This window comes from Cucumis sativus, unplaced genomic scaffold (genome assembly GCF_000004075.3).
Source record: "Cucumis sativus cultivar 9930 unplaced genomic scaffold, Cucumber_9930_V3 scaffold84, whole genome shotgun sequence".
Lineage (NCBI taxonomy): Eukaryota > Viridiplantae > Streptophyta > Magnoliopsida > Cucurbitales > Cucurbitaceae > Cucumis > Cucumis sativus.
The window spans coordinates 45,486-67,510 of record NW_022279575.1 but is presented as its reverse complement, the minus strand read 5'-3'; the positions used below and the strand labels follow the sequence as shown (position 1 = coordinate 67,510).

Here is a 22,025-nt window from a genome sequence, read left to right as displayed (position 1 = left end):
ACTGTAGTGATGTGGGGTGTTTCCTTATTTTCTGCATCTTAAATACCTTATTTTCTGCATCTTAAATACCTTATTTTTGCATCTTAATTGGTACTGAAATTTTGTTTGTTTCAGTGGAAGAGGCACTATCAGCATTGACATGTACATGTGATTTTAAGCAAGAACCAGGAGAGTGAGAGTTTTAGTGTGCCGTATTTAGAATTTGCCGATATCTTTTTCCCGTTTCAGCAAGTATTCCTGATAGTGGGGGTAACTCTCAAGTCTGCAGTCTTTTCTTCATGAAATTTGTAGATTATCTAAGAATACTAATATCATTTAATGGTGACATTTTTTAGCAACTTTTCTTAACCACACTTTTTCATTAAGTTTACTCTTGTTTAATTGACAGATTCTTCGAGTAATGCTAGATATTGGTTCTAACAACGAGAAGTTACTTAATGATCCTCTTTGTAAGTGAAAGGGAAACCTTCATGTCTTTTATCTCCATATTTTCCTTGTAATGTATTTTGCTTATATTGCTCTGTTTCTGTTGTCAATGACGATATATCTGGGCTTTTTTGTTGTTGTGGTGTGTGGTGGTGAAATATTTTATTTAAGCCTCTAGTTAATATTTATGCTTACTTAACAGAAAATTTGTTGCTTGAGCTTGCTTCATTTCGTCCTTTTACTTGTTTAAGTCCTCCAAAAAGTATTCATTACTTTAATAAATTCCCTCACCAGCATCATCACCTCTTAGTCAACAAACTGTTTTTTCCCAAATGCAAAAAAGGAAAAAAAAAAAAAAAAAGACAATCAAGAACAACCATCAACAACATGAAAAAAAAAAGAAGAAAAAGATAGCTACTGAAAAACATTACTACCCATTTTCATTATCATAATCCTCTACTATGCTTTTCCACCTTCTAACCCATTTTTCCATTGCAGGATTTATTGGAGTTGAGGAGTCCCACAATCTTTATGTTCTGTTTGTTTCTCCATCACTTTTTCAAGGCTGTTCAATTGGAGTTCCATCTTCAGGTAATATTAATGTGTTTGTTTCTAAGATAATTTTGTTAAACACTTGTTTTTGTTGTCTCCATCCACCAACTGTTTGATGAAATGCCGCATTGAACAATTTTGGGTTCTTGGGAAGCATGTGATCTATGTGTTGTGGAATTTGTATAATTAGTTAGAGTGATTTAGAAAAACTTTTGTATTTGTAGTTGGATAGACAATTCATTCCATATTTAGAGCATGATTAAGAGTTATTTTGAAAATGTTAAAATTACTTCAAAAGATATTTGGATAATTTAAATGACTTTCGTCTATTGTATGATGATCATGTTTGATAGATCGAAAACTTTTCTTCTTCTTCTTCTTCGTTTCTTCCTGCTGCCTATTCGACCTTCAACTTTGAGTGTAGTTGCTTGGCTGTCGAATGGCCACCACTCAAAGTCACTCCCTCGCCTTCTTATCACTCTTAATTTCCTTAACAACAAAGTCAAACTGCTACAGAACAATCGAATTTTTGTTTGATTAATTTTCTATCCACAGGAGGCTTTTGTATGTTGATCACCCTTGTTTTCTTTGAAAAGTTTAAACTTCCATACACGATATATTGGGAAACTTTCACATTCCTCGGGACATTAAAAGCTCAAGAGCATTGATTTTGAGCAAAATAAAAATGAAAATCTCTTTTAATTTCCAGCAACACCATATTTGAAGTTCATTGTATTTTCTTCTTCCAACTACAGGTTGACATGATTGTCTTGACAGATGGAAGTCGTATTCTTGGCCTCGGTGACCTTGGAGTTCAGGGAATAGGAATACCTAGATTGGAGGGAGAAGAGTATCTATCAATTGTTGATGATTTTATGGAAGCCGTGCATACATGTTGGCCTAAAGCTATTGTTCAGGTTTATTGGTTAAGATATCAAATTTTTAACTGTGTTCACTGCCAGTAATCAGTATCGTAATCTCGTAATTTGATTTTGAATGATGCCAGTTTGAGGATTTTCAAATGAAATGGCCTTTTGAAACATTACAACGTTATCGTAAGAGGTTCTGCATGTTCAACGATGACATACAAGTGAGTAGTTGATGATGTATTAATGCAGTTGATAATTACTTAAAAGGACATTCGTTTTCGTTTATTTCATTTCATAAAGGGAACTGCTGGTGTTGCTCTCGTTGGACTATTGGGAACTGTGAGAGCTCAAGGGCGGCCATTGAGTGATTTTGTTAACCAAAAGATAGTAGTGGTAGGGGCTGGAAGGTATTGTCAGCTGTTTAACTTTAACATTTTCTCCAAATAGCAATACTGCTAACGATTTAGGGATCATAAGCCTTGTCCTCTTTGTTGAAACAAAAGTGGTTGTTTGAAAGAGGAATTACTATTACTATTACTATTACGTGAATATAAGAGATGAAAACTTTGGAAACTATAGTTCAATCCTTTTGGTTTAACCTTCATTTGTTTCAACATGCTGTTTTTTCCCCTCTTTCAACTTTAGTGCAGGGCTCGGTGTTCTTAACATGACTATTCAGGCTGTTTCGAGAATGGCAGGGAACAACGATTCTAGTGCAAGAATCTTTTTCTAACTTTCTTTCAATTTCATTCTCAATTTCTGCATCAGTCTGTCCAAGTTTTTCCTTCCATGAGAGTTACTGATTTCAGAAACCAATCAGATGGGGTTCGGAATTTGGATAGCTTTATTATGGGTTAATTTGTATGACGCAGTTTCTTGTGAAAAGTATGAGGCAGTTGAAGAAGTTAAATGACTTGTGGTGGTAGTAATCATTGTCAAACTCATGTGGTTTTTAACTTAAAAAGAAAGAGGGAAAATGTGAACTTAGTCCTATGCAGATTAGTGTTTTAAAGAGGAAAAATATGAACTTAGTCCTATGCAGATTAGTGTTTTAAGTCTTCTATCTAATTGTTCGTGGGATAAATGCAGTTACTTTATCAAAAACAAAGAAGAAAAGGAAGGGACCACAAGAAATCAATGGTGGAATCGATCAGGCAGGGTGTGGAAAATTACAACTCAGTTTTTGTTTTCACTGTTGAGAACATGAGAAACCTCAAGTTCAAGGAACTCAGGGAGCAGCTGAAGTCAGCTAGCAGGCAAGTTCTACTTTCTGAATTCTGTATTATTTAATCTGCGTCATCATTTCAAATATTGATTAGTGATACAAATGTACTTTCTCTATGTTGTTTGGTTAGCTTCTAGATAGCACGAGAAAAGATATGAATAATAAATAGCATATTTTTAAAACTCAAAAGATAAAATCATAATGAATAGCATTCCTTAGGAGAAAGGATGAGGACACGTTGTTTCTATAAACCTAATTTTAGTTTTGCCAGTTTGAAATACTTGTGTAGTTTAGTTTAGATATATATTTAAACTAGCACGTTAAATAATAGTTTGCCCTGTTTGTGTTTGCTAAGTTTCAACTAATACTCTCAGTATTTATCTTTGTGCTTATGTGATAGATTTCTTATGCACTGTAGTGATTTGGGGTGTTTTCTTATTTTCTGCATCTTAGCTACCTTATTTGCTGCATCTTAATTGCTAACGATTTAGGGATCATAAGCCTTGTCCTCTTTGTTGAAAAAAAAAAGTGGTTGTTTGAAAGAGGAATTACTATTACTATTACGTCAAATTACATATTGAATGAAAAAGAAAATTACAATTTCTTTTAGCGCTATGTAATGGTAGTCAGGTATAGTAGTCATGCCTTTGCTCTAGCTTATATATTCATGTCTATGTTACTTTCACACTTCTATTTATTAATTTCATGAAGTCAGTGGGTTTGCAAAATGAAAGAATCGTCATCCTTTTTAAACCACTAGTCCTAATGTTTCAAATGAATTTTCCAATTTCTTTTTGGGCTGATGTTTCCATAGCCCGTTTCTTAACAAATTGCATGCCCTCTTCCATTTTTAAGGGTGAGATACCTTTTTGTATCTTATGCCCCAAACAACATTTGTTTCTCATTCCACCCAAAATAATTGGTTATACTTGATTTGTCCAAGACGTTCGGCCTCAACATACAAAGTTGGATCCAAAGACCTTAAAATATATCTTTTTGGTTATTCTCGTGTTCTTTGAACATTCCTCCTTTTATTCCTCACCTTCTTTCTCTTCGAATATGAGTCGAGGGAGTATCAAGAGTCAAAGGATGATTTCTTTATCTACAATGTTATCTCTCCTTCTAATCCTCTTTGTGGTTCATCTTCACGTGTGTTTACTTCTATTTGTCAACCCATCACTGAAGTCTATGATCGACGACAACCTTCTTCAATTCCATGCCCTACCCCTAAGGCTTCTTCGTCATTGGATCCAGAAATGAGTGATGATCTTCCTATTGCTCTTCGTAAAGGTAAACTTAAGTGTGCTCATCTTATTTCCTCTTCTGTTTCATATAACCATTAGTTGTCTTCTGCATGTTCTTTCATTGCATCATTAGAGTTTGTATCATTAAGCCTATTCTCATCTTGGTTGGTGTGTTGCAATGGTGGAGGAGATGATTACTTTAGATGATAATTGTACTTGGGATTTAGTTTCTCTCCCTGCACGAAAAAAGTATATCAGTTGCAAATGGGTGGTTACAATTAAAGTTAATCCTGATGGTTTTGTCGCTCAATTAAAAGTACACCTTGTAGTGAAAGGCTACGCACAAACATGGCGTTAACTATGCTGATACTTTTTCTCGAGTAGTAAAAATGACATTTGTGAGGTTGTTTATTTCACTAACTTCAATCAGTCACTGGCCTTTACATCAGCTTGATATTTTTGAAAAGGAGGTGTAATTATGAGTCAATAAAAAGGACCTGATCATGTTGAGGAAGGAGACCCAACCTTGTCTGGTTTCTCATGAGTAGATGGATGAAGGATTGTATTCCAGAGAAGTTTCGAGCAACACACCTCAGAAACCAATCAGATGGGGTTCAGAATTTGGATAGCTTTGTTGTTTCGGTTTCATCACTCGCATATTTGTTGAAAAACTTCCAGTTTGGTTCTTTTACAAGAACATCTATTGAATCAATGAACCACTCTAATTGGATCTTGGATAAAGTGAGGATTTTTTGGAAGTCTACATTTTCAATATTGAACCTCCCTTTTCGAACTAGATACAGTAGAAAGTGTCTACCATTTTTCAACTTTTGACTTCCATTTCTGAAAAAGATGGAGTTGTAACTCCCCGGGTTTGGCGTTGCCGTCGACGTCACCGTGAGAAGGTGTGGCCGGAATGAAGAGAGAAGAGGGTGGGTGAGAGGAGAGGAGAGGTTCAATATTTGTTTCCAACTTTTTTACATCAGCTTGATATTAAAAGTGCATTTTGTTAGGATCCCACCTAATAAGGATTACCTCAAGAAGAAAAGATGAACTCAAGAATACTTAAACTTTAATTTCTTCTAGTTTCTTCTCCGCTCTTTCTTTATCTCTTTGCAGCCCTTCAGAAAGCTTTTGATGTATTGTTTTAGCACTCCTCTGTATTCTTTCTGCCTTGCAATCCACAATCCATTTCTGCATATGCTCCATGTCCATGGAGTTTCTCCCTCTCATCCACCTCAAGTTTGCAATTAGCAGCCCATTTAAGTGCTTGCTCCCAAGTTCCTCTCTCAACTGCGGTCGAGTCATCTTCCATCTTTCCGTTCATTTTCAACACTGATCCCTACGATGTAGCAGATTCTTCCCGTTGGCAACTAACTTTGGTTTCTCGTAATTCCTCTGCCAGTCTTTCGATGCTTTTGGACAACTCCAAAGTTACATCTTTAAGTTCCCTAATGTCCTTATTCTTCTCCAATTCCTCTCCTCCATTTGTTTTTGCATCCAAGCCCGTGTCATCTCAAGATGTTACGGCTCTGATACCAATTTTTAGGATCCCACCTAACAAGGATTACCTCAAGAAGAAAAGATGAACTCAAGAATACTTAAAACATCTACACATGAAATATATATTAGATCTTAATAACAAGTAACAAGTAACCCTAGCCTTTCGAGAGGGTTAGACTCTCCCAAGGTTCCCTTACAAGGAAAACTTTCTCAAAATTCCTCACACCTCTCCCCAACCCCTCTCCTACTATTTATAACAAAAAGACCTAACCCATCTATTTACTAATATGACCTTACTAACAACCATTTTCATTTTCTCCTAATAATCCACTATTTTTCTATCTAGGGTCCTTACATTACTCCGCCCTTCGAAGACACATTGTCCTCAAGGTGTGCTTACGACTACAAACCTTGAACTCTCTACATACCCCTGCCTTCTTGGAAGAAATTTTATTCAGCTTTACCTTGAAATTCTATTGCGTTGTAATAATTACATTTGCATGCATCCAACCCTTTAGACTCCAAGAACTTCCCCAATCTTCATTCTTCTCACACGGAAAGTGATCCCAATTAACCAACTGCCATTTCCTGAGCCTAATTCCATGCACTTGCATTTTAATTTGAAGCTCTTCCTCTCTAATGGGCTAAGCCCACAATTAACTTATAACCCCATCCCCAAATCAATTTCACGGCCCATACACCATCTTTCTTAAAATTACCAATGAGCTTCAGGCAATTTCGATCCAGTTTCAAGTTACTTTCAGCCACACTAACAAATGGGTCTCAATGAATTTAGCAAATTCAAGCCCATTAATTTCCTTTCTTTCTTTATGAAGGCTGTATTTCTTTGTTTATCATCTCATGTTTGGCCCACCATCCATATTCCAATAGGATTTCCACTTCCTTAGATAAAGCATCAATTTATTTTTTTTTGAGGTATAATGGCCTCATCCCTTACTTTTGCAATCAGCCCAAAAAGCAACATTTTGGCCCACTTTTGATTAAATTCTTTCCCTATTTGCCATCCCACGTGATATACTTTAACCATTGAGGTTTGCATGTGCCAATCCTTCTCCTAGCCTCCACTTTGTTTTCCTGGACATTTATTAGGAATTTGATCCCCAATTTCTCCACTAGGCCAAGCTCATTTGAGAAAATCTGGGCCTTTTCATTTAATTTCAGCCCATTAAACAAATCATAACTACTACTGTCTCTAATTTTTCGCCCTAACGTCTGACGCTTCACGTGGGTTGAAGAATCGTTTTTCTTCAAGAAATCTTCCCCTCCTTTCTGAATTTTTTTTGTCCGTAGCTGCTCACTCCTCTGCAAATATCAAAGCATTCTTCCCGACAATTTCCGATCTCACTTGCAGCTTCGTTGCTATTCGCGTTCCGACAAACTCCCTTTGTGGCTTAGGTCGACTAGCTCCAACGCACCCTGTCTCCATCTCCTCTTCCTGTAACTGGACTTTTCGACAATCCATCTTCTTCTTTTTCTGGCCACTGGTGACCGACTCAGAATCTTTCCTCCGCCGCGGTTTCTATTCATCCCGCCTCGATTTTTGTCACGACCCAATATGTTTCCATTCGCCAGCCTCTTCTGTGATCCTGTACTAATTCCATTGCCATTTTCTTCCTTGTCGTTACCCATTCTATCTTACTTCGATGTCCTTCGAAATTCCTTTGTTCATCTTCTTCATTGCCTAGCTTCCTCATCCCTTCCCTACTTTGATATAACTCGCACGCCACAAAAGAAAGGCAAGGAAAGTAACGTACCTCAACAAAATCTTGGCCTATATATATGATCAGCCTCTCAATACTGCACTCCAATGAGTCTTTCTTCTATTTTCACAGATCGTATCCAGGTCGACTTGTTCCACACATGTACTGTTTGATTCTTCTTTTTGTTTTCTTCACTACCACCAAGTATCAATGATCGCTTCCTCAATCGTTTCTTTGCCTTCCTTCTCATCCATAGTGTTTGCCTCCTTTCCCATGCTTCCGCCTTCTCTGTTCGGTGTTTCCATTTCCACCAAGTGTTTGTCTCCGACCACCTCACCCTTAGTTGTCGGCCATGGGAATACACAGTTAGATTTGGCTTCCTCCTCCTTCATCTTTTTCATGGTCGTTCTTCGATTCCTTCATCTTTAAGTCATTGTTCCATTTCTGTTTTTCTTCAACTTTAATTTCTTCTAGTTTCTTCTCCGCTCTTTCTTTATCTCTTTGCAGCCCTTCAGAAAGCTTTTGATGTATTGTTTGAGCACTCCTCTGTATTCTTTCTGCCTTGCAATCCACAATCCATTTCTGCATATGCTCCCATGTCCATGGAGTTTCTCCCTCTCATCCACCTCAAGTTTGCAATTAGCAGCCCATTTTAAGTGCTTGCTCCCAAGTCCTCTCTAACTGCGGTCGAGTCTTCTTCCATCTTTCCTAATAATCCACTATTTTTCTATCTAGGGTCCTTACACATTTCTTGTTGGAGGCGTTGACGAGCCCACTCTAAATTTACTCTAAATCTCACAAACTTTTAAGAGAAGAAATTTGTTCTCTTAGAAAACTCAATAACAACAAGAGAAGAATGTTGTTCTCTTGAAACTCAATTTGCTTCTATTGATTTGATTCTTTTTCTTGTATACAAATGAAGGAAATGATCTCTATATATAGTATTCAAGAGACACTTCCTAAAAGACACAAAATAAATGAAGTACATGAATACATACCATTCATGTACTTGAATAATTACATGTATCTAGAAATGCATATGTATCTTGAAACTAGAAATGTATCTATTAATGTGTTATCCATAATGTATCTAGCTTATTAATTTCTAACATGCCCCCTTAAGCTAGACTTCCCAAACTCCGAGCTTCTCTTTCATTTTCAAGAATGAATCTGTCTTTAATGCTTTTGTGAATACGTCTGCAACTTGATCTTGAGTCTTGCAATACTTGATATATACTTCTCCATCTTTGATCAATTCTCTGATGAAATGATATTTGATGTTTATGTGTTTGCTTCTTCATGAAAAACGGGATTCTTCGAAAGTGAAATAGATGATTGATTGTCACAGAACATGATGGTCCCTTTCTCTTGAGGACACTTCAATTCATGTAGTACATTTCTTAGCCAAAGTGCTTGACAACTAGCAACAGACAAAGAAATGTATTCAGCTTCTGTTGTGGACAATGCTACAACATCTTGCTTCTTTGATGCCCATGAAACTGCTCCAGAACCAATATTAAATACATACCCAGAAGTACTTTTGAAATCATCAATATTTCCTCCCCAATCACTATCACTGTAGCCAACAAGAACATTATCCACATTCCTTTTATAGTGGATTCCATGATCAACAGTTCCAAGAATGTATCTAAGAACTCTCTTTCCAGCTTCCCAATGACTTCTCTTTGGTGATGTCATAAATCTACTCAATAAACTGACCGAGAACATAATATCAGGTCTAGTTGTAGTTAAATACATTAAACTTCCAACCAAACTTCTATAAATGGTGGCATCAAAAGCTTCACTACATCATGCTTACTTAACTTTAAACCCAATTCCATAGGAGTACTGAGGAGATAAGCATTCTCCATTTTGAACTTTTTCAACAAATCTTTTGCATACTTCTTTTGGAAAATTGCAATCTCATTATCACCTTGTTTAACTTCAATACCAAGAAAATAATGAAGTAAACCCATATCAGTCATCTCAAATTCCTTTTTCATGCTCTCTTTGAATTCTTCAATCATCATATTTGAGTTGCCCGTAAATATTAAATCATCAACATATAGACAAATTATCAAGAAATTACCATTTTCATCTTCTTTGGTGTAGAGAGCATGTTCATATGGACATCTTCTGAAACCATCCTTTAAGAAAAAATTGTCGATGCGACTGTACCAAGCCCTTGGTGCTTGCTTTAGCCCATACAAGGCTTTCTTTAATCGACACACCTTATTTTCTTCTCCAATCTTTGCATAACCGGGGGGTTGCTCAACATATATTTCATCCTCTAAATACCATTTAGGAATGCTGACTTTACATCCATTTGATGAACTTTCCAGTTATTTTTTGCTGCAAGGGCTAACAACAAACGAACAGTCTCCAAGCGAGTTACCGGTGCAAAAACTTCTTCATAATCCACACCAAACTTTTGTTTGTAACCTTTTACAACGAGTCTGGCTTTGTATTTTTGCACTTCTCCGTTTTGCTTTAGCTTTGTTCTATAGATCCATTTGACTCCAAGAGCCTTTTTATTTTCTGGTAATTTTACTAACTCCCATGTCTCGTTTCTTCTTATTGCATCAATCTCTTGATTCATTGCATCTTTCCAATTTTCATCTTGAATTGCTTCTTCAAAGTATACAGGATCAACATTTGCAAATAAAGCAAAATCAACATGTTCTTCATCTAGTATCCTTCTTGAAGTATTATAGATCTCTTGAATATTTCTGGTCTTCCTTGGAGTAGTTTCTTCATCACTTGTGGAGTGTGATGAAGAAGGTGAAGTCAGTGGTTGAGTTACTTCAAGCTCCAAGTCTCGAGCATCTTTTTTTCCATCCATATCAACATGTAATGGATTTTGGTCTTCATTTGGTGCATTCCATTGCCACAATTTTGCTTCATCGAACTTGACATCTCGACTAATAATAACTTTCTTACTTATCGGATTGTATAGTCTGTAGGCCTTAGAGTTCTCACTGTACCAACAAAAATGCATTTTCTGATTTATCATCTAGCTTACCTCTTTTCTCATCTGAAATGTGAGAGTAAGCAATGCACCCAAACACTCTTAGGTGACTAACGGTTGGTTTCAATCCGCTCCATGCTTCTTGAGGAGTAATACCTTGCACACTTTTCGTTGAAGCTCTATTTAGGAGATAAACAGCACAAGTTACCGCGTCTCCCCAAAATTGATCAGGAAGCTTCTTTGCCTTCAACATACTTCTTGCAAGTTCCATTATTATTCTATTTTTCCTCTCTGCAACTCCGTTTTGTTGAGGAGTTCTTCGAACAGTCTTCTGATGCTTGATTCCATTTTCCTTCAAGAAATCTGCAAAAACAATATATTCTCCTCCACGATCCGAACGCAATGATTTCAATTTCAAGTTACTTTCATTTTCCACCATTGCTTTGAATGTCTTGAAACATTCGAAAGTAGCACTCTTTTCTTTAGTAGATAAATCCATGTTTTTCGATGTAGTCATCAATAAATGTGAGAAAATAACGGTTACCTCCATGTGTAGTAGTTCTCATAGGTCCACATAAGTCTGTATGAACAAGCTCGAGTGGTTTTGATGCTCTCCAAGAACCTCCAGTCGGAAATGAATTTCGATGATGCTTTCCGAAAACACATGCTTCACAGAGTTGATCTTCCTTTTTAATATTTGACATTCCTCTCACCATATGTTGTTGACACATGTGAGACAAAGTGTCAAAACTTAGGTGCCCAAATCGACAATGCCATAACCATGAGGTGTCATTTACTAAAGTCTCAAAACAAACAAGCTTCTCATAACATATTTTAATTGGAAACATTTTGTTGTGAGTCATACGAACCTTCGTTATGAGATCTCCATTCTTGGTTCTAATCTCACATATGTTATCTTTAAAAATAACATCATGTCCTCTTAGGAGAAGTTGTCCAACACTTAAAAGATTGTGTTTGAGACCTGAAACATAATACACATCAGTAATTTTTTTTGCTCCCATTTTTGTCTTGACAAGAATATCTCCTTTTCCTTTGACTTCAAGCATCTTGTTGTCACCAGTCTTCACTACATTTTGATGAGATTCATCTAAAGATATAAAAATATCCTTTCTTCCTGTCATGTGGTTACTACAACCACTATCAAGATACCATATTTCTTCAGTGCTTGATTCTTGAACATTGAGAGTGAGGAAGAGAAGACCTTGATCATTATTTGATTGCTCATGCATTAGTGTGGTTTCTGCTTGATTAGAATTAGTCTTCTTAGACCAACAGTCTGCTTGAAAATGTCCATAACGTCTACAATTGAAACATTGTATGTGAGAAAAATCTCCACGACCACCACTTCTACCTCTTCCTCTATTTGAACTTCTTCCTCGTCCTCTATTTGAAAAAAATTGATTGTCTCTGCTTTCTGACTCTGTATTTGTCACAACGTTGGATCGTCCATTGCCTCTACACCACGTCCACCTCTTCTTCCATTGGATCGACCTCTATAGGAGGACTGCATATGAAAACTTCTTCTGAAAGGATTAAAATCAAACATCTTCAATCTGAGCTCATGAGATTGAAGAGATCCCATTAAGCTATTTATAGAGAGAGTTGACAAATCTTTGGATTCTTCAATTGCTACAACAATATGCTCATATCTTCTAGTCATGCTTCTAAGAATTCTCAACAATCCTTTGATCTTCAATTGTTTCTCCATTTGATCTCAATTGATTAACAATTAAGAGAACACCGGTTGAAAAATTCTTCAATAGTTTCAGAATCTTTCATTCGAATTGTATCAAATTCAGCTCGAAGTGTTTGTAATCGGACCAATTTTACCTTTTCTTCTCCTTCATACAAATTTTGCAATGCATCCCATGCTGCTTTAGCAGTAGAGACTCCTGATATTCTTTCAAAAATATTTTCATCCACAGATTGGTAGATGAAAAATAATGCCTTCTTATCCTTTTTTCTAGCATCTCTCAACTCATTGAGTTGTTGTGCTGAAAGACCATTCTCACTTTCTGGCTCTGAATATCCGATGTCAACAATATCCCAAAGATCTTGAGATCCATAAAGAACCTTCATTTGCTGGCTCCACCGCCTATAGTTTTTTCCCTCAAAACGAGGAAGTTGAGGCTGCAACATGTTAGATGACATCTTTCAATCCTTGCTCTGATACCACTTTGTTGGAGGCGTTGACGAGCCCACTCTAAATTTACTCTAAATCTCACAAACTTTTAAGAGAAGAAATTTGTTCTCTTAGAAAACTCAATAACACACAAGAGAAGAATGTTGTTCTCTTGAAACTCAATTTTGCTTCTATTGATTTGATTCTTTTCTTGTATACAAATGAAGGAAATGATCTCTATATATAGTATCAAGGACACTTCCTAAAAGACACAAAAATAAATGAAGTACATGAATACATACCATTCATGTACTTGAATAATTACATGTGTCTAGAAATGCATATGTATCTTGAAACTAGAAATGTATCTATTAATGTTTATCCATAATGTATCTAGCTTATTAATTTCTAACATTTCTTCATGGTGATCCTCAAGAAGGGGTGTATATGGAGCAACCACTAGGGTTTGTTGCTCAGGGGAAGAATGGAAAGGCGTGTCGCCTTTGTAAATCTTTGATGGACTAAAACATAGTCCACGGCTTGGTTTGGAAATTTATTAAGGTGATCGAAAGTTTTGGAATGCAAAAGAGCCGTTAGATCATTCAACTTTTTTAAAAGATCCGAGAGTGGGGTGATCCTAATAGTAGTATATGTTGATGCAATTGTGGTTGTTGGTGATGATTCTTTAGATATCCAGTCCTGAAGACTTTTCTCTATTGCCAATTCCAAATAAAAGATTTGAGCATGTTGAAATACCTCCTAGGAATTTGAGGTAAAAACAGGCAAGAAAGCAATACTATTATCACAGAGAAAATATGGACTTGTTGACTGAAACATGGAAGGTAGGGCTAAGCCATGTAGTACCCCAACGATGCCTAACTTATAGCTCACAAAAGATGGAGAATTGTTGAAAGATCTTGAAAGATATAGGAGGTTAGAGGGAAAACTTAATTACCTTCCAGTGACGACTCGACATAGCCTATTTAGTAGTATTATGAGCCAGTGTATATGTCATGCCCTAAAGTTGATCATTCAGCTGCTTTGGAATGATTCAGTGTTATCTGAAGGCTGCTCTCGGGCATGGTTTTATTATATAAGGATTATAGATACTAATATTGAATGTTTCTCAGATGTTAATTGGTAAAATCTAAAGAAGACAGAAGATCAACTTCAGGATATTTTGTTTTTGTTGGTGGCAATTTGATGTCTTGGAAAAGTAAGAAACAAAATGTGGTGTCACATTCAAGTGCATAATAAAAAATATAGAGCAATTGCACAGTTTTTGTGTGAATTGGATATATCAAATTGATTTGGATATATCAACTTTTTGACTATTGTTGAGTTGGGATTTGAAATCACCACACCAGCAAAATTGTGGTGTGATAATCAAGCAGCACTTGATATCGCATTTAATCCGGTGTTCCATGAAGTTAATGACAATTCTATCACTGGTTCTTTTTTTCTATATCAAGTTCAATAGCTTTTACCTCAAGTTCCTCTATACGATCATCCTCTTCCACTACTTCCAATTCCTCCCCATTTGCTTGAACAACTAACACTCTGAGTTCCTTCTGATCCTTCACCTTACATCTATGGCCTGCACAAAATTTTTCCTCACAACAAAAGCAGAGCCCTTTCTCACGTCTGGCTTGAAACTCAGCATCACAAAAAGTCGTCTTGTCCTTCCCGTCGATTAATTTCTGCAGCCCCTCGAAGTGTGATAGCCCTTACTGGAACAGTACCTTCTGACTTATTGTCATTGGAAACTACATGAAATTGAGTATTTAAAGAAGTAGAAACCTGGGTTTTATCATCCCCTGCACATTTTAAGTCAGATTCACCCTTATCACCTCTCGGTTCTCAATTTTCTGGGCCAATTTCATCATTTGAGCAAGCCCAACAGGTTCCCAACATTCCAATTTGTCTTAATCCAAGGTTTCAAACCATTCATAAATGTCTCTTCTATAACTGTCTTATGCAGAAAAGGCAAAGGTGCCACCAATTTATCAAAAAAAATTCTGTATTCATCCACTGTAGTGTCTTGTTTTATCGTTAAAAATCTGCCCAATATTGATCCCTCACGGTCTGATCGAAATCGAATAATAAGTCTTCTCTTTAAATCTTCCCAATTAACAAACGGTTCACGGTCTTCATGAGATCTATACCAATCCAAGGCTGCACCATCAAACCTAATGATTATCACCGTCATCTTCTCTGGCTCAGTAAGTTTGTGTATCTGAAAATAACGTTCTACTCTAAATAACCAAGAATCCGGGCAATACCCGCGAAAACTGGCATGTCAATTTTCTTGAATTTGCTTCGATCCCCTGCAGATTCTTCTCCTTCCAACTTGGTGTATTTTTCTTCCGATTTTCCTCCCATCACAAATGAATCACTGACATCAATCATAGTTTCTTTCTTGTTGGACGAACCTTCTGGAACTTCTTCCCATGTTGTCTTTCCTTAATCATTCCTTAAGTATATTTCATGAAAGTTCGTTGTTGCTGCTGTTGCTGTCCAGCCTGCACACCCAGCCTTTCAATGCTCTTTGCCAACAATGAAATATCTTCCTTAATAGCTTCCTTTCTATGGGCCTTCTTTTCTTCTTTTTAACAATGGTGTAACAGTTTGATCCATCTCTGGTCTTTACTGTTAAACTTAAATCTCTTAAGAATGATTTGGTGTGTGCACAATGGGTAACCCTAAAAAAATATGAATTGTGGTGTTTAAGTTAGTTTAACAAATGATTCTTCGTTTTGTAATTTGATTTCTTTTATTTTTTCTCTACTCATGAAATGTTTTGCTCGACCTGTAGATTTTTATAGGCTCCAGGGAAGTTTTTGAATTGCCTTCTGAAGGAGTGGGGTTGCAATTTTTGGCGTCCTTTTTTATGGAGCTTCTTTGAGTTTTCTTTCTTTATTTTGGGATTTGTTCTTTTTCAGTTCCATCATGCTGTCTAAAGTTTGGACTTGAAGGGTTTGTCCTCATCTTCCTTCTTCCCCGACGATTTACGTCATACAGATGAGGTATAGATAATTACATCCTTGGTTTTTCATGTTTCTTCTTTTCTAGCTTAAGAGATTGCTTGTTCTTGCAGTTCATAGTACTGCATGTTTTTGGATCTGTTTCTTCAGTGTCCCCACATCATTTATGTTTCCTTCATATTTCTCTTTTTTTTTTCTACTCATGAAATCTTCATCTTCTTCATCCAAGTATTACATAAGCATTTGTATAATAAAATCTCTGTTCAAACAGTAGTTTGGGTTGCTAATAAGATACATACACCATTCAGATCCACCAGTTTCTTTCTTGAATTTCAAAATGGTAACTTAGTTCCTTCTTCCAATAGGAGTCTTTTCCCTGAGTCCTCATTTCTTCAGTCACTTGTCTTCTTTCCTCCATAGCATTATTGTAAATTTTCTGGTTATTTCACCTCCACTCTCTATTCTCTATTTGATTTGAGTTTCATTCATTTCTCATTTTCGTTTTGGAATCAATCTTTGAAATATGTGTGTTTAAGTGTTAATGTAATATATATTTACGAAGGAAATCAGCTTGGAAGGGATTAATGACATGGGTGCACATAAATCTTAAAAACTGATGTATTTGACAAGCTTGGAAGGCTGACAATTAAAGTAGAAATGGACAAACTGGTCTTTGTGTAGAGACAAACTGGAAAATAATCATTAGTCAAAGCTATAGTACTCAAGAGACAAAAGAGTTAAATTGAAATGTTCATAAGACCTTTTACATGTCTTCACCAACATGATACTTCAAATACAAAGTTCAGCCTCTTTTTTGCCACTCCATGCATGAGTATCCCAGCCCATTAGTCATTTTTCTTCAAACTTAAACCAGGTTATGGAAGGCATATTTGAGAGTTGTTTAGAAACTAGTTAAAAAGTTAATTTTTATTAATAAATGTTTTGTTAAAAGTTTCTTCCACTGTATTAAAACTTTGATATTGGCTAAGGGAAAGATTCAATTCAAAAACATGTTTTCTTGTTCAAAGTTGCTATATATTTATTATCATTTTTTTTTGTTCTGAGTGATTTCTTTAACTGGGTTTATTGAAATGGATGAAGAAACAGTTCCATAATTTTATTTAATTTCCATTGAGTACAATGGAGAATGGATCAACCAAAAATGAAGAAGAATGCTTCGTACTTTACACTAACATTTTCATAGAAACTGTGATTTGATTTCATTGTTGTTTTGGCTAAGGAAAATCACTTTAGAATGAGATCGGCAATGCCCAAGAGAAAAGAAAAAATGATGAAACTATTGATTCTTGGTTTTGTTTCTGTTATTAGTATCACTTGTGTGACATCAATATCTTGATATAAATGAAGTCAAAAGCATTGTTGCAAGAATTGTGAATTTAATTTGTAGGGTAGAGTACCTAAAAATTTGTAGGTTATTGTTCCATTAGCCATATTAACCTTTGTTTGTGTCTACTTTTAAAAGTGATTTTGTAATATAAAAAGTAATTTCCAATGACTCAAAAACATATTTGGAACTTAACAGATGTAGGAAAAATTCAAATGGAAAATAGACATTGTATGTTTGCTTGTCTGATTCTTACTTTTTCTTTTATTTATCTTTTTGAAAAATTTGATGAGATATGAGATTTGTTTGTTGTTGATTGTTGTATGATTATGGTTTTGATCTTAACTAACTCTGAATTCTTAAGCTTTACCTTGCTCTGTGAAGCTTCCTGATTAATCAAAAAACAAGCTGTAGAGACAGCATCACACAAAAGATTTTTGAAACATGCATTTGAAACGATAAAGCACGGGCAGTTTCAAGTAAATGCCTATTTTTTCGCTCTGCAACACCATTTTGAGATGGAGTGTCAGCACAGGAAGACTGATGAATAATGCCATTTTCACACAAGTAAGAGCCAAGAGAATGAGAAAAATATTCACCCGCATTATCAGTACGCAAAGTTTTGATAGAGACATTAAATTGGTTTTTATTTCAGTATGAAAGGCACAAAAATGAGATAATAACTCAGAACGATTTTTCATTAAATATAACCAAGTTAGACGAGAATGATCGTCAACAAAAGTAACAAAATAACGAAAGCCTGTTTGAGATACAACTGGACACGGACCCCAAATATCAGAATGAACTAACTCAAATGGAGCAATTGCTCGTTTATCGACTCGAGGACTCGAACTAAGACGATGAAATTTCGCAAATTGACACGAATCACAATTTAAAGAGGACAAAGACCTAAATTCTGGATAAAGTTTCTTCAACACAAACAAAGATGGATGACCTAAACGACAATGGACTTCAAAAGGAGAGGGAACGACAGGACACGCCACAGCTTGCGATACTTGATGATCAAAGAGATAAAGGCCTCCTGACTCATATCCTCTACCAATAATCTTCTTCGTCACACGATCCTGAAAACAAGCAATAACCAGAAAAGAACATGACAACACAATTTAGGTCATGAGTAAGTTGACTAGTAGAAATTAAATTAAAGGATAAGTTAGGCAAATGTAACACAGAAGAGAGAGAAAAGGATGGGGTAAGGTGAATAGTGCCAGAGCCAAGAACAGAAGATGTGGAGCCATCGGCAATGTAACCGATGGAAAAGGGGCAGGGGACAACGGTCTAGAAAATAGGTGAGAATTACCTGTCATGAGCTGTGGCACCAGAGTCTATGACCCATTTGGTAGATGATGTAAGAAGACACTTTATATTACCTGGGGCAACAGTGGATGCAATCGGAGTAGAGGAAGATGACGCTTGTAATGACTCTTGGTAATTCTGAAACTTAGCAAACTCATCTGCAAAATAGTAACTGACGCCTCTGGTATATCACATGTGGAGGCTATCTGAGCATGTTGAGATCGTTGACTATTCTTATATAGCAATTTCCGACAATCACGTTTCATATGGCCTGGCTTACGACAGTAGTTACAAACAATCTCTACAGACTCTGGTTTTCGATGATCAGTACTATTCCTCTGAGGTGCCGAGGGTTATTGTTCTTGCTAAAGAGAGCACTACTGGGTTGAGGAATAGACACACTAGTCGGAGAGCTTTCAATGCGAAGGACTCGAGTGAAGGCATCATCTAATGATGGAATCTTGGAGTCAGAGAGAATCTGTGTCTTTGCCATTCCAAATTCAGGTAAGAGTCCATTCAGGAAAATCATAACAGCCATCTTCTCTCGTTGAACTTGTTGAACTTTAACATCAGACTAAAGGTAACAACAAGCCAAGCTCGGCAATGATCTTCTTAAGCCGCATAAAGTAGCTGGTGACAGACTCAGCTTTCTGTTCCGCACGAAAAAATTGCATACAAACTTCAAACATTCTATGCACTTGCTCTTTACCTGAGTATAGAAAATCCAAAAATTCCAAAAGTTCTTTAACAGACTCACAGTGATCAACCAATCCAATTATCTCACTCTCAATTGAATTCTTGATCTGAAGATATAAACGGGCATCATCACGAAGCCAATCCTTCTTCTGCTTTGCATCTTTTGGGGGATCTTCAGTCATATGATCATCCATATCAGTACTTCTCAAATAAAATAAAATTGTCCGACGCCAATCGTAATAATTGGATCCATTTAACTTATGTTCTGTGATCTTAGAGGCCAAGGGAATAACGTTGGAGACTACCAAATTTTTTATGTCGGCCATATTGAAGTCACACGTTGATTGTAGTCCACACGAACAAAGAGAAAATCAATCCAAACAGCTGCAAAATTGGAAAAAGACCCAAAACCAATCGTGTAACCTTCAGTTTTCGTCAAACCCAATGTTATTTGATAGACCCAATGGTACAGACTGACAGGAAACAATGGTTCGAGACAAGCCCAGAAGACGAAGACAAATCAAACTTCTCACGCGCCGATGCGTGGGTGAAGGACGATGATTCCGGTGGCGTGAAGGTCACACGCGGTGTTTTCCGGCGATCGGCGAAGACAGACTTGGGCGGACGGAGGTGGTGCTTCTTATGGTATGGGCGGTGTCGACAAATGGTCAGCGGAAGGTAACCTAAACTCGAACCTAATGGAGGAGGAAGCTAATGGCCATTCAAAACCCTAATGGCTCTGATACCATGTAATCTAGAATTCAGAGAAGTATCTGTCTTATTATGTTTGAGTCAAAGCAATGTTACATATTTATATAGAGAATAAACTAAACCCTAGAGACCATGTAAAATTATAATAAATGACATATATATATATATATATATATATATATATATATATATATATATATATCACAGCAATGAACTTTCAAATAAGTTCTAAATGAGCCAGATTATAGCAAATGGTTTTAGCCAAGGGAAACGACATATTGACTTTTTTCACTGGATGGATTGACTATAGCAAATGGTTTGATCTCCCTCCCACACCCACACCTATGTGATGCCCAAGTTCTTTAGTATTTCCTTGTTGCTATCTTAGATGATGTATAATGTTTATTATTATTTTTTTATGTATGTTACATCGCATGTGCTTTCTTTTTTTCTAATTATCTCGTGGCTTGCACAAACATTGGCTATTTAAATCCATTAGAGGTGGAATGATGTCGTTGATGGTGAAGTCTAAGACAGAAGATTCTGTCTTATGTGAAGTTATTGATGGAGGAGAGCTCAAGTCCATGAGACATTTAAATGTTCGAGGGAAAAGTGCTACACTTCCTTCAATTATTGGTTGGATTGAATAAGCATATCCTATAGATTTCACCTTTTCGTGAAGTTTCTTCTTTTCGGGATTTTTCTATAAGTAAATTTATTTTTTTGTCTGTGACTCAATGAATTTGTTGTCTACTTCTTGCTGAGAAGGATTTGGATGATATTAAATTTGGAGTTGACAACAAACTAGTTCATGAGTTGAAATACCTCAAGAGTAAATAGCTTCAGATCTTTATGTTGTGCTTATAAAGACAATTTGGATGCTGCCATTTCTGCTAGTCTGTTCTACTACAAACTTATTAACTTATCTGACTCTACAGGCTGTGATGCTGATATTAACGTGATTGTAAATATAGAAAGTGTATACTCCATACCAAATTTGCATTCAATTATTACAGCTTCTGATGGGGTAATTGTTTGAATTTTTTTATAGCTTCGTTAATGTTAAATTTCATTCAAAGGTTTTCAATTTTGTTGGTAGTCTGGGGCTTTGTTGCTAATTGAAGAACATTATTTATTTTCATTTTAGGCAATGGTTGTCAGAGGTGATCTTGGTGCAGAACTTTTTATTGAAGAGGTTCCTCCTGTAGTTAACTTTTTCAATAATAATAATATTAAAAAAGAAGCGATCCTTTGGGTACCTTAGATAACTTTTTTAATTATCTTAAATTCATGTCTTTTTTAAGCTTATGCAAAATTGGGAAGTTTTAGTTTCATGTTTAGATATATATACATGTTAGGACGAATCATAATGAAATTCAGCATTTGGGTTGTTTGCTTTTGACTAGTCTGAATGGTGTGGTTTAGCTTGTTTGGCTCAATCAAAAGATTATTAAGAACTTGTTTAATCAAGCTAATTTTTTTGTTGTTGCTTGTGGTTTCAATTAATTTAATAGCATGAGACTTTCTCTTTCTTTAGGTATGCTTCATGTTTTGTTGACTATGTTGAAAAGCTACAAACTTAAAGCTTCTCAAAACTAGCTATCTTGAGTTGAGACTTGTTTCATCTTTTTTCATATTGATAATTCTAATATTTAGGCTTTGTGATATTAATAATTCAGACTTGTTCCAATTTCTTGTTCTATGTTTATTAGTGGTTGGTTGAATTAAAGTATAGTATTGAAGTCTTAGGGTGGTATTCAAGAGTTAAGATTTAATTAAAATTCTACTTTAAACTATGTACTTCTCAGAAGTTATAGTTCTTATCAATGCTTTTATCAAATCTCACTGTGGCTGCTTGTGATGCTGGTCTCCGGTCACAGGAGATAAAGTTGGAATGGGGCATGGGCTTAGCTAAAAACTGAGAAGTAGAAGCTAAACTTATGGAGTTAGAACTCGAGAAAGATAGACCATTTGCACGATCAAAGTAAAACTGAGCACTCTTAGTTTTCAATTTTATTTATACTCTTACCGATGCGTCACTCTATTAGCTACACGTTGGATGGTATAGGAAATGATACTCTCCAGTTTAATGTTTATTATCTTCTTTATCCTCTTTCTTTTTAGCATTGAAGAACTTTTGGAATATTGTTTTTGGCCATACAGACAATTTCCCACAAAATTTTGTTGTTTTTATTTGTTGAGTGGTGCTACTTTTTCAAACTTTTATTATTATATCGGATTAGATTTGAGAATGTTTATAATATAATTTGTTTTCATTTTTCATCCTGATTGGTGGTTAGCCTCAATCCTCTATAGTCCTC

General features: G+C 35.9%; 1 protein-coding gene and 1 long non-coding RNA gene across 2 annotated transcripts in view; both read left to right on the top strand.

The window, feature by feature from the left end:
• Positions 1-22,025, top strand: part of LOC116406292 (NAD-dependent malic enzyme 62 kDa isoform, mitochondrial-like) — a 68,984-nt gene that overhangs the window by 6,420 nt on the left and 40,539 nt on the right. The window contains exons 9-13 of the mRNA XM_031889988.1: positions 1,756-1,895; positions 1,985-2,068; positions 2,148-2,254; positions 2,493-2,562; positions 2,937-3,103. Coding sequence (XP_031745848.1) covers positions 1,756-1,895; positions 1,985-2,068; positions 2,148-2,254; positions 2,493-2,562; positions 2,937-3,103 — 568 coding nt within the window. The remainder of the gene's footprint in view (positions 1-1,755; positions 1,896-1,984; positions 2,069-2,147; positions 2,255-2,492; positions 2,563-2,936; positions 3,104-22,025) is intronic.
• On the top strand, positions 3,633-21,192 carry LOC116406294. Its single transcript, XR_004219322.1, has 4 exons — positions 3,633-4,362; positions 15,594-15,677; positions 20,643-20,731; positions 20,852-21,192. It is a non-coding gene; the product is annotated as an uncharacterized LOC116406294 (long non-coding RNA).